General features: G+C 35.4%; 1 protein-coding gene across 1 annotated transcript in view; it reads left to right on the plus strand.

Annotated features, from left to right (window-relative positions):
* LOC150092324 (ATP-dependent RNA helicase DDX3Y-like) overlaps positions 1-12,652 on the plus strand; it is a 168,658-nt gene that overhangs the window by 123,327 nt on the left and 32,679 nt on the right. Inside the window, exons 13-14 of the mRNA XM_090415154.1 lie at positions 2,529-2,838; positions 11,772-11,871. Coding sequence (XP_090271280.1) covers positions 2,529-2,838; positions 11,772-11,871 — 410 coding nt within the window. The remainder of the gene's footprint in view (positions 1-2,528; positions 2,839-11,771; positions 11,872-12,652) is intronic.

Consider the following 12,652-nt stretch of genomic DNA (forward strand, 5'->3'; position numbering starts at 1 on the left):
TCCTGCTCACCCTCCAGTCTTGGAGGACAAGTTAGTAGAGGAGTCTGATTTTAGTGAAGTTCCTGCCCTCCAACACAACTTCTCTAATTCAGCTGATGGACCAGCAGGTCATTTCGAACTTTAAGAAACTACTCTACACCAAAGCTGTTTCAAAGGTGTTTTGAAGTGACCTCTGACACAGAATTAACAGTCAGAGAATTCTGGAAAAATCACTTGACAAATCCTGGGCACAAGTGACTTACAGGACGATGAACTCGGCCTGGAGGAAATTGTGACCAGACTGTGTAGCAGACAGAAACATTGAGACTGAGTATGCTGCTCTTGTCGATGATATTGTGTCTCTGGGCAAAAGCATGGACTTGGAAGTTGACAATGCTGATGTTGAGGATCACAGGAATGAGCTCACCACGGAAGAACTGGAACACCTTCAGAAGGAGCAGCAAAAGACAGAGGTGGAGGAAATGATGTCTTCAGACACAGAGGAAGGGATTGAGGATGTTCCTAGTTCTTTGATCAAAAAAATGTGTGTGAAATGGGGTGAGGTGCAAAGTTTTGTGGCGAGATATCACCCTCACAAAGCTGTAGCAAACCGCATCATAAACCATTTCAACGACAGTGCCATGTCTCACTTCAGAAACATTTTAAAATGCAGGCAAAAATAAATGTCATGGGACAGGTTTTTAGTGAAGTTAAATTTTCATTTTTATTTTATCTATTTATTGTGTTTATTCTTTTTATGTAAGATTTTATGCATTTTCATTATGTTTGTATGCGATCTTATGCATGAAGTACTGTTGTAAAGGTTTCAATCATCTGGGGTTCGGGAACAGATTAATCCATTTTACATTAATTCTTATGGGAAAATGCTTTCAGTTTTCGAATAATTTGGTTTCCGAGCAGCCTTCGGGAACGAATTAAGTTCGACATCCGAGGCTCCACTGTACTATGTAAAAAGTTTATACTGATCCTAAGTAAAAAAAGAAAATTCTGAAAAAATGAAGGGAAGTATAATTAAAATAGAAATAAATACACATGACAAGCGCACAAATTTTACAAGATGATTTGTTGCTCCATCAACCAACGTGTATTACTGTGATGCCTAGATGAATCACCTGATGAACATTTAGTTCATTGGATTAGACTCTCCCTATGGTTATTTACTGAGTTACCAAATATATATAGTGAATGTTTATCATTGGTTAGTTATGCTTTGCAAATAATCTTCTCTTTTCTAATATTTTATTAATTTTTATTTTTTAATTATGCCATCATAAATTCATGTTTAGAATTCATAGGATCTCATGCTATTCACTTCACACAGCAACTTATAGAACACATACATAATATTACAAATGTTTATAATTCATTCGTCAGTAATGAAAGTATTTCTATTCACACTAAGTTCTCAAATGACTTATTAATAATGGTTCACAAAGTAATTCAAATATACTGACCAAATATAGCATTCTCCTTAATTGTTTTCTAATATATCCTAAAGTAAACACATTAACTCCTCACTTCCCCCACCATGTAGGTCTAGTTATAAAGAATGTTACGATATGTGGCTGAAACTCAAGCATGAAATTTCCATAAGTGTTTAATCTAATCGCCATGATGTGAATGTGTTAAAATACTAAGTGAGGAAATGGGATTATTAATGGAAGGTGTACAGATGATAAAACCAGTTCAGCATCTGATAGATTGTTAATTAAGTGAATTATTATAAAAAAGAAAATGAAAGAAAGAAAGAAAAATTTTTGGTGTGTTATTTGAAATATACATGGGGATAAGCAATCCCTTGGTCATATTTCTTAAATAATAAAAGCACAGTATTCTTTGGTCCGTGCGGTTAGCCTTAGCCTAGTGGCTGTGCACTTCGCAACCATATGCCTGGGGAAGGAGTGTCCTAGGTTTGATTCCGGTTGGTGATGTGAGGAGCTGAAGGATCTTCCTCGCCCTTAGTCAAGGTCTTGGGCATTAACAGTAGGGTTTTTCCCCCAGTTTATTCTGGGGGTTTTCATCATGCAAAGCAGGCAAACTGGCCTTGAGAACTCAACACTATGGACATAGGATACACCGGGGCATAGGGCTTGACCACCTTATCCTGTGAACAGTTTGAGGCCCTATGATTAATAAACACTTGACAGTGCAAGGTAAAAGAGGGATAAGGAAGATGAGATGGTATTCTTGGTTTTGGTAGAATGTAAGATGAACTCATCACATAACTATCAAATAGATGAACTTATGTGAAAAAATATTCTTACTAACCAAGATTTTTGCACTTTGATTGCATAAATATACATGAGTATGGTTAATAGAATTCTCTCATGTAACTAATCTATTTTACAGTTATCAGTACTGAAATGGAATTCGGTATGTATTTCAGTTACACATAAGTTTTTAATATATGCTTCTTTTGACATTCTACAGCAAGCAGGTAAACTTCTTTAAAGTGTGTCCTATCAAAATTTCTTTGTCATTTACTATTTTACTGATTTGACTAATTATGCACAATATTAATTTTATAGATTTCATTTTCCCAACTCAAGTACTTAGTTTTGGATGAAGCAGACAGAATGTTGGATATGGGTTTTGTTCCTGTTGTACGTGAACTAGTGCACAATCCTACTATGCCTGACAAAACTCAGCGACAAACACTTATGTTCAGTGCTACCTTTCCACAAGAAATTCAAAGACTCGCCTCAGAATTTCTGAATAATTATCTGTATCTTACTGTTGGAATTCTTGGTGCTGCTAACAGTGATGTTGAACAAGTATTTTTTCAAGTGCCACAGTTTGAAAAAAGGCAGAAGCTGGTGGATATCGTCAGTGAAACAGGTAAGATTAAGGTGAAAATTTTGTCAACTTTCATGTATATGTATTGTAACCCTTCCTTCACATTTCCTAACCTTACAAATATATTTCAGATGCTTCGTATGGTCCTAAAGTGAGTTTCTTCCTCCAGTTTTGTGCAACGCTGATATATTAGTTTCACTATCTGTAATTTAATAATCCCCCCCCCCCCCCATCAGATATTCTTTTAACGCCTCCAGTATCTGTTGAATGTCCACTGAAATTATTAAAATCAAATACAGGTATCCCTTGCTTAATGTGGCAAGAGTTTTGATTAACGCGCCTTTAACCCTGTGGAGCGCGCAGCTGATCTGACAGATACATGCAAAATGTTTAATATAAATGTTCTTTTGGAAGTCATGAGTAGCTGTGTATTCATATGTTATGAGTGATATTCCACACTGTTTATTTCACGTGTTTATGTAAAGGTTTGTGATATTTGACAGTAAATTGTATCTGAGAGATACCACTACCTCCAATGTCAGTATATTCTTTGTTCAATAATTTTTAGATTGTAACTGAAAATAAATAAACCATCATGTATTACTGAAATAGAGAGCCAATTTATTTATCATATATGCCCTCTAGGACAGCGCTTCCCAAACTTCTGGATTCTATGGCCCCCTTTGGAAAAAGTAAAATCCCCCCCCCGAAAAAAAATCGTAATATAGACATATATTATTATAATATTTATTGTATTTATATTCAATAAAAAACATGCACAGCGAATATTGCAAAAATCAAATACAAATATTACATTTTTAGCATCTTGCATATACATTTGACATGACACATTATCTCATTTTTATATAGATAGATATATTATTGTTGTACATTTGCAGTCCAAGCACATGAAATGCAAAACGATTAGTAATAAAGAAAGAATTAAAAACATAAAAGAAGTTTAATAACATTAAAAACATAAAAGAAGTTTAATAACAATTTAATGTGATGGATGTGTTTCAATACTGCTATACCAATATCAGGTGAAATATTTGAAACTGCAATTCTTAGATTTCTGCTTTGAAATGAAACTTATATGAATAAGCATATATTTACTAATATTCATTCAGCGCCGAAATATGCAAGAAGCAAAATTTGTGAACCTGCACCAATGGTGTGATTTTTTTCCATTAAAATATAAGAAATAATAAATAAAAATTAAATATGTTTATTTTAAGATAAAAAATCAACAAAATCTATGACACCCAAGGGGGCTGCGGTCCACAGTGGGAAGCGCTTTACATTATGGAAAATACTAAATAAAGTGATCTGGAGCTTACTCCACCTCTACTACAAGTTGCCCATAATTGTTTATGCTTGCATCTGCCAAAACTTTTAGTTTCTATATATTTGGCATGAAACTCTTGTGGTTTCTATATTCAGCTGGATTCAATATCCACTTAATTTGTACCATGTATTATATTTGCAGTGTTTTTCTTTGTTTTATTGCTTGTTTGGCAAGGTCTGGAGAGTCATTTTGCTTGTTATTGTACAATTTATGCCGATAAGAAAAACTAAAATTGTTCAAATGACTCTTGATAACTTCTTTTAATAAAAAAAAAATTGCAAGTAAATAATGTAGGTACAAGTATTTATTAAACGTTTACTTTGCATTCATTTTTTATCTTTCCTAAAAGAGTACCATATAAAAAGAATTATTAATACAGTAATCGATCATGGACATTGTAATTTTTACCATTGATTATTAGATTTTAACGTGATTTTGATATACACGGTAACATCGAGGGATACCTGTATATTGCCTAAAATTACTGTCTGTTTTCTGGTCCATTTTGAAATATTCAGTCTTTCTTCTACTTGTTAAAAACTGTTATTTCGTTTTGTTTTCCTCCTCAGATTCAATACTGTCCTTTAATGAACATTACATTTAATTTCTAAATTCAGATTGCATAGAAGTTTTTCAGCTTCATTTAGTATAAGCCCATGCTTTCCAGCAGCTGCCATTACTAGAATGAAGTAACAAAAACTGCTACATCATTGGTTTTGGTCAATAAAATCAGAACTTCAACTGAAATTATTTAGGTGACCCTAATATATTCAAAGTTAAAAGTTACAGTACACAAGTGAACAACTAGCATTCATTAGTCATCCTATGGGCAGGGATTGGCATAGCTTGTGTAAACAATTTGGCTTCCTAATTGGACAGAGACCTAATAATAAACATTAGATTTGTCATTTGAACTCTGTCCAAAGGAATGCCAGAAGAAATAGTATGAGTTCTCTGCATATGTAATTGGTGTACTGCCTTCTTCAAACTAGTTTGTAAACTTTTTCATCATCCACTAAGGATAAATTACTACTTCTTGTCTGGTATATCAAGTATACCATTAATGGTAATTTTATTTTTAACAGATGGGCTATTCTGCTTTGATTAGAATCCAGTACCAGGACAATAACATCAAATTCCTGGTATCTGTTAAGTTTGCACATTGGACAGTTTGGAATTAAACCAATATTGTACACTCTAGTTGATTTAACAATTCATGAGTGCGTGTGTTTTGAAGTAATGAATTATGTAACCCTGCATTTGAATTACAAAAACCACCCATTGTTTTTCTCTTGAAATTATATAGTATTCTCCTATTTACTTAGCTGTGATTAGGACATGGGTTACACATCTTTTGTGACTAGAATTTTGAATATTGTCACCTGATCTCTTCTTTTCCTGATAATGTCCCTGTAACACAGAAGAAATATAGTAGTTTTCTGTTATGTTTTACATGTGCTAACTGTTAACAATATATGTCCACTACATCTTCCTCTAAAGACATCTAGTTAATAAACCTATAGTTATTATGGTGAAGGAAGAATGGTCTAGAATACTGATTCATCACAAAACTGAAGAGAATATCTAGAGAGGTGAAATCAGGGAAAGGAGCCTACTACAGACTTGGGCAGATGCAACTTGATTTCTTTTATCCATTCCATACACGAGAAGTAGAAAAACTTGAAGCAGATTATTACTATGTGTGTGGAAGGCAGTTGAGGGTCAGGAAAGAAACCTATTGACAGATTTTTTTTGAATTGCAGGTTGTAGTTGTTGATCACTTTATGTGGAAGGTTATTATAGAGATGAATGAAACAAAAGAAGCAGTTTTGGTGCATGTACCTTTCAGATTGAAAAGGGACATTGGATAGCTGCTGTTTTAAGGGGACTATCAGAGGAATGATGGATATCAGTTTAATAAAACAGTGTCCATGGAAGTAGAAACGACTGCTTGAATTGAGTGTGAGGGAGGAATTGTCTGTTAGTCATATTGCTGTCCACAGAACAGTACTCAGAATTTTAGAACGGTGTTAACCTTCCTAAAAATTTGGTATATCATCTCAAATGTGTGGACAATATTCTAAGGATGGGCAGATTTGAGATGTGCACAAAGTTAGTAGCTGGGCTGGCAAAAAGTAGTGTCTTGAACAGAAAAGAATATTTAGTTTTTTTTTTTTTTTTTTTGAAGGTTGTGGAAGCTATTGAAGTGATATTTTGTTAGTAGGAGAGATCTGATGTGCTTTGATTTGTGTATTATTGAGGATAAGGGCAGATGAGTTTAGATCCCTTTTAGGAAGTGAGTGAATTATTTTAAAACATTCATAAACAATCTTATGAGAAGAGGTTAAGTCAGTAAGTTTACTAGTACCTTTTCTTCTTCAAGGAAATTCAGTCAATAAAGATGGCTCCTGTTAATAGGTTTATGACTTTCATCATAGTTTTTGCCTACAATTGTACAGAAAACACTCAGTCTGTCCAGAAGACTACTGCTGGAAGCCCATCCTTAGAACTACTCCACAAAGCTTTGCTCCAATATATATACCTCATCAGAGAAAAGAAAGAGGGGAGCATAAGATACTGAAGCAAATTGCATAGGAAAAAATAGTTAAAACTAACTATTCATAAATAATAAGCTTATGAGATCACAAATCTAATTAAAGTGAACTGATAATCAATTCACCATTGGAACATCAGACATCCTCAAGCAAGAAAAATATACTTTTCTGAATAATTTTCTTACAGAAAAGCAATTTCCTGGTGTGCTAACTAAGAATATAGTATCCTGCTGGACACTTTAGTTTGAGTGAACTTTTTATATCTATGTGAAACTGCACTCACATCTAGGAATTGATTTTGTTTTTTACAGTTTCTGTTCTCTTTCCTATGATTTCTCACAATTTGAGCAAAATGTGAATGCTTCTCAAAGATTTTATGACAACAATGTCAACGTTGTTCTTATTCAAGAGACTCACTGTAAGGATGAGGATTAGCTCCACTGCAGGGGCCGAATTCCTAGTTACATTATCATTGGAGCCACTTACCATCATGCACATGGCCTTGCCACCTATGTTTGTAGTACCCTAGAACAGTGCTTCCCAAACTGGGGGCCGTGAAATAATGAAAACAAATTGAAAATGTTTTAAGACTAAGTGTGCCATGTCAAATGTGTATGTAAGATGCTAAAAATGTAATATTTGCATTTGATTTTTGCAATATTCGCTGTGTATGTTTTGTATTGAATATAAATACAACAAATATATGTCTGTAATGCAAATTTATTTTTCGATGGGGGCTGTGAAATATTTTAATATTTCCAAGGGGAGGCCTTTATATCCAAAAGTTTGGGAAGCACTGCCCTAGAAGATTCCCACCTCATTATAACTAGCATTGTCGGCGGCATGCATCTGATAGATATGATAGGGAACATAACCATTACCAGCATGTATAAACCTCCTGCCCTCTTATGGCCTCCACAAATTCTACCAATGCACAACCACCCTGCGATGCATATAGCATGTAGTGACTTTAACAGCCACTACATGCTATGAAAATATGCTTCCAACAATGAATACAGAGAGACTTTGACTGAATTGGCAGAAATTCACAACATGCACCTAATTTTCGATGCAAAAGATAGATCTTCATTCAGGTCAGCAGCTTGGGACAGGGAGTACAACCCCAACCTCTGCACTCAAAACAAACCATTACCTACATCGAGAAGCATTCTCTCCAACTTTCCCTGAAGTCAACATATACCAATTATATTAGAGGTAGGTCTGCAGGTACCCCTTGTCAGATCCGTCCAACGTTCCCGCTGGAACTTCCAGAAAGTTGACTGGGATGCATTTGCTGCCTGTCTTGACAAAAAGTGTCCGTTGGATCCCTCCGACAAGCAATAATTACAAGAGATTTGTGGGAGCTGTCTTAGCTGTAGGTAAGACCATACCAAGAGACTTCTGGAAGGAGTATATCCCTGGATGGGACGATGATAGTAATAAACTGTGTCAAGAATATCTAGAGTGGCGATCCTGACATTGCAGATAAACTCGTTCACAGCCTTGACACCAGCCGACAGTAGAAAGACTCTATTTTTGGCACTCCAGTAGAAAAGCATGGAGCCTTCTAAGAAAACTAGGTAGTGGCACCCTGACTACTGGGAACAATCAGCTATTTCTCCTAACCAATATGCATCACATATTGTCAACACATCAAGATATACCACCAAGAACAAACAACACACTCTTCAAATAAAAAAGAGAACTTACATATTTGAAAAATAACAGACCCTTTATATTCACGGCCCTTCACACTGCTCTAATGGAGATGAAACCGGGCAAGGCTCCAGGTTTCGATAGAATTCATCCTGATTTCCTGTTGAAGACAGGCAAAAAGGCTCGACAGTGATTGGCTTGCTTTTTCTCTGACATTCTCCAGACTGGTGGACTTCCAAAAGAGTGTAAGAGGACAAAAATTATCCCCATTTTAAAACCAGGAGAAACCAACAACAAACCAGAAAACTACTGACCAATTGCCCTGCTTAGCATTGTTATAAGCTCCTAGAATGGCTCATCCTCAATAGAATTGCCCCTAAGATAATAGAACAAGTCCCAGTGGAACAGGCCGGATTCAGACATAAACGAAGCTGCTGTGATCAGTTTCTGTCACCCACCACACATATAGATGCAGGCTACCAACAATGCCGGAAAACAGCTGTAGCTTTTGTAGATCTTACCGCAGCTTATGATACAGTCTGGAGCCATGGCGCAGTCTGAAAGTTGCTTCGGGCAGTCACATGCAGAACAATAGCAAAACTAATCGATAACATGCTAAGCAACTGCCTGTTTCAAGTGTGTATGGACGAGAACAAAAGTAAACAAAGAACACTGGATAATGGACTACCACAAGGGTCAGTTCTAGCTCCTCTCCTTTTTAACTTATACATCACAGATTTGCCTAATATGTCCTCCAAGAAGTTTTGCTATGCTGATGACATTGCTCTAGCCACCAGACACAGCAGTTTTACTACAATGGAAGATATACTAACCAAACGACCCTGTAGTCATAGATGAATACTTCAGCAAATGAAGATTACGCCCAAAGTTTCATGCTTCCATCTGAACAATAACCAGGCTAACAAAGAACTCATGGTCTACTTCAACCACAAACTGCTATGCTACAACAGACTCCCGAAATATATGGGTGTCACTCTGGATAGAACACTATCTTTTAAACCACATCTCATTAACACAGCATCCAAGCTAAAAACAAGAAACAATATACTGCATAAACTATGTGGAACAACTTGGGGTGCCTCAGCAACAATGCTTTGCTGCACTGCTCTTGGCCTTGTTTGCTCTACAGCTGAATACTGCTCACCCATATGGCTGAACAGCATCCATGTATATTTGGTTGATGCTCAGCTTAACTCCACTATGCGCCTTATTTCTGGAATTGTAAAATCAACCCCAACCTACTGGCTCCCGGTGCTAAGCAACATCCCACCTCACACATCTGCAGATCCAACTTTCTTCTACATGAATACAGCAAAATCATGGAAATCCAAAATCTTCCAATCCACGAAGATATCCCACCCCTAGAAATAAACAGGCTAAAGTCAAGGCACCCTTCAATCTTAACAGCAAAAAATCTTGCAGAGACAAGTTTCAACATGAAGGAGAAGTGGAAAGAGTCCTGGTGTAACACTTCAACAGGGGTCTTCCATGAATTAGTGGACCCAACACAGATTCTTTTGGGTTTTGACCTACCTCGGAAAACGTGGTCTGCCCTTAACTGAATCTGCACCAACCATGGCAGATGTGCAGACCACCTTTACAAATGGGGCATGATGGCCTCACCCAGGTGCAACTGTGGATGACCCCGCCAGACAATTAATCATATTACAGCAGAATGCATCCAACGTGCACACAGTGGAAACCTGTCAGACTTCATCCATGCTATGCCATGTGCATTTGATAATCAACCTAGACATTCAGTTGTAGCCTATTCTTGAGTATCTCTTTTATAACAGTATTATGTCTTATTATTGTACATATGTCTATTACTATGTCCATATATATTAAAGATTAATGTAATGTAACTTTTCATGTGTGAGCCTAACTTTTTAGGCTCACACATGAAAGTCATGCTAACTTTTTAGCATGAGCGTATGGCTCACGCTAAATAAATAACTCACGATTTCTTTCATTTTATGGAAATAAATGGAGTGCAGGAATTAGCATTTATACCATAAATTGACTATTATATGACAGTTCGTAATGTCTTGCATTATGAACTGTCTCTAGTATTTTGTTATAGTATCTACTGTATTGTTTTGTCATTAAATTGCTGATATGAATTATTCCTTAATTCTAAACGGTTGCATCTTAACATTTGCTGTTTGGGAAAGGGGTAAAGGATCTTTCATGATAATCAGGAGGTGAATTTCTTTCCTATCACTTATCATGTAACTGTCAGGTTTACAGTGCCAACAAGGGTCAGAACAATTTGCTTCTCCATACTGTGGTAAGTTCCAGCTGAGTATACAAGATTGGTGAGATGATATAGTGTTGTGAAGTGAAATTTTTGAGTGTAATTGGAATCCTACTGGACTAGAAGACTCTTATCATTCAAATTATGCAACATTCTTCTATCTTTTGGTAGAAGACTGTAGGAAGTATATGGTGCTGTTTCTGGTATAGCAGAAGGTGATTTATCTTGATCATCTATGCAGCAGTTGGATTAGAAGAGTGCTGCCAGAAGGGCTGCTTTATCTTTGTGCTTTAATACTGTATGGATAAATTGAAATTTGGATGAGCAGAAGCCCATCTGATGGTCTTGACGAGTTTATTCATTGAACAGTCAGTCAAAGCAAGTCCCTGATCATCAGACCCCCATGGAGTCGAGAGAGAGACTCATCACATAAGGCCTCACTCTTGCATTTTATCATACTTTGACTTAAATCACTATCTCTGCATTCATCACACTTTCAAGCAAAGAATTTTTTTTGCAACTATTACAGAAGCAGATGTGGAAAATGAAGAAAGCAAAATCTAATGGTGTTCTATTTCTTTTTTCATCTGTTTATCTATACATACATAACAGGCCCAGAAGGTATATTGACTTCCATTTGGACCACTGGTGAACACACACACAGTTGTAACTTGTAACACATTCCTGTCACAATAATGCCTTACAATTAATTCAGAATAATGTGAATTAATGATTCTAAATTTGTGTGTTCTGAAGTTTTCTTAGTTTTTGAACAAGTGATAACTTAAGGGGTTAACTGAAATTCAGAAGCTAGTCATAACCAATTTAGTTACCAATGATAACAATTTTCTACTCATTTTAGAAAATTAAATTAATACATCAGTAATTCATGTATTAATATGGTGCTCCAAACTTAAACATGAAAATTACGTTTGAGCGTTGTTGTTTTTTTTTTTTTTTTTAACTATATGAAAGAAATTGTGAGCAGTTTACTTTTCAATCTCATATTTAGTGAGTGAACATTGTTGATTAAGGCAGTTTTCACCTAAACTATCTGCAATGCTTGTTACAGTTCTAATTTTCAATGTGATTTCCCTTTTATACTAATCAGTACTATTAAATGAAATACTGTTTTTAGGTACTGATCGAACATTGGTTTTTGTTGAAAAGAAAAGAACTGCTGACTTCATAGCATCATTTATGTCACAAAATAACTTCCCAACAACAAGTATTCATGGGTATGTATTTTCATATGCAAATATAATGATAATAATATACATTATTCAGATATGAACATTCTTAAACCTTGTTAAGAACTTTTGATTTAAATTCAGAGTTTATTTATTCACACACATCATTGTAAGGAATAGTCAACCGACCCATCAGAGCAAAAGTTTTGTAATGGTAAAAGAAAAGTACACAGATGTGTACTTTTCTGTGTATTTGGATGAGTGTCAGCCAAATTTATTATTGAGAGGAGATAACTAACAGAGGAGTGCTTAACTAGAATCAAGTAAATAGCTGAAATCTGTGCAGAATATTAGCATTGTTTAAGTATACTATTGTTAAAAAATAGACAGTTTTTATTATTTTAAGTCATTTTGAATTAAACATTTTAAAATGTTATGTAAAAAAAAAAAGTTGGGGCTGTCATTTCTCAAGAGGGAGACTAGTTGAAGAAAAGTATAGGCACCCTTGCCTATACTTTTTGGACATGTTGGCAGTTTGTCATTGCCAGATTATAAGATATCTACAGCTGGTTTTTCTGAGTTAAAAACTGGAAGGAAGGGAAATTCAACTTGCACCAAAGATATCAGATAGCCATCCGAAACATGCTTAGAAAACATTTGTTTAGTTGATTAAAATAAAATCTTCATGGTCCTCTCCTGATCCATCTTGTATGGTAACTGTGGGACTATGCAACATGATTGTTTCATATGCCATGTAGAGAATATATTATTATAAACTACTACTATAAAAAGAGAAATTATACAATTGATAGAACTCATAGAACATGAG

The sequence above is a fragment of the Typopeltis vanoorti genome, chromosome 26 (genome assembly GCF_054136105.1).
Source record: "Typopeltis vanoorti isolate ZY-2024b chromosome 26, IOZ_Tvanoo_1.0, whole genome shotgun sequence".
Classification (NCBI taxonomy): domain Eukaryota; kingdom Metazoa; phylum Arthropoda; class Arachnida; order Uropygi; family Thelyphonidae; genus Typopeltis; species Typopeltis vanoorti.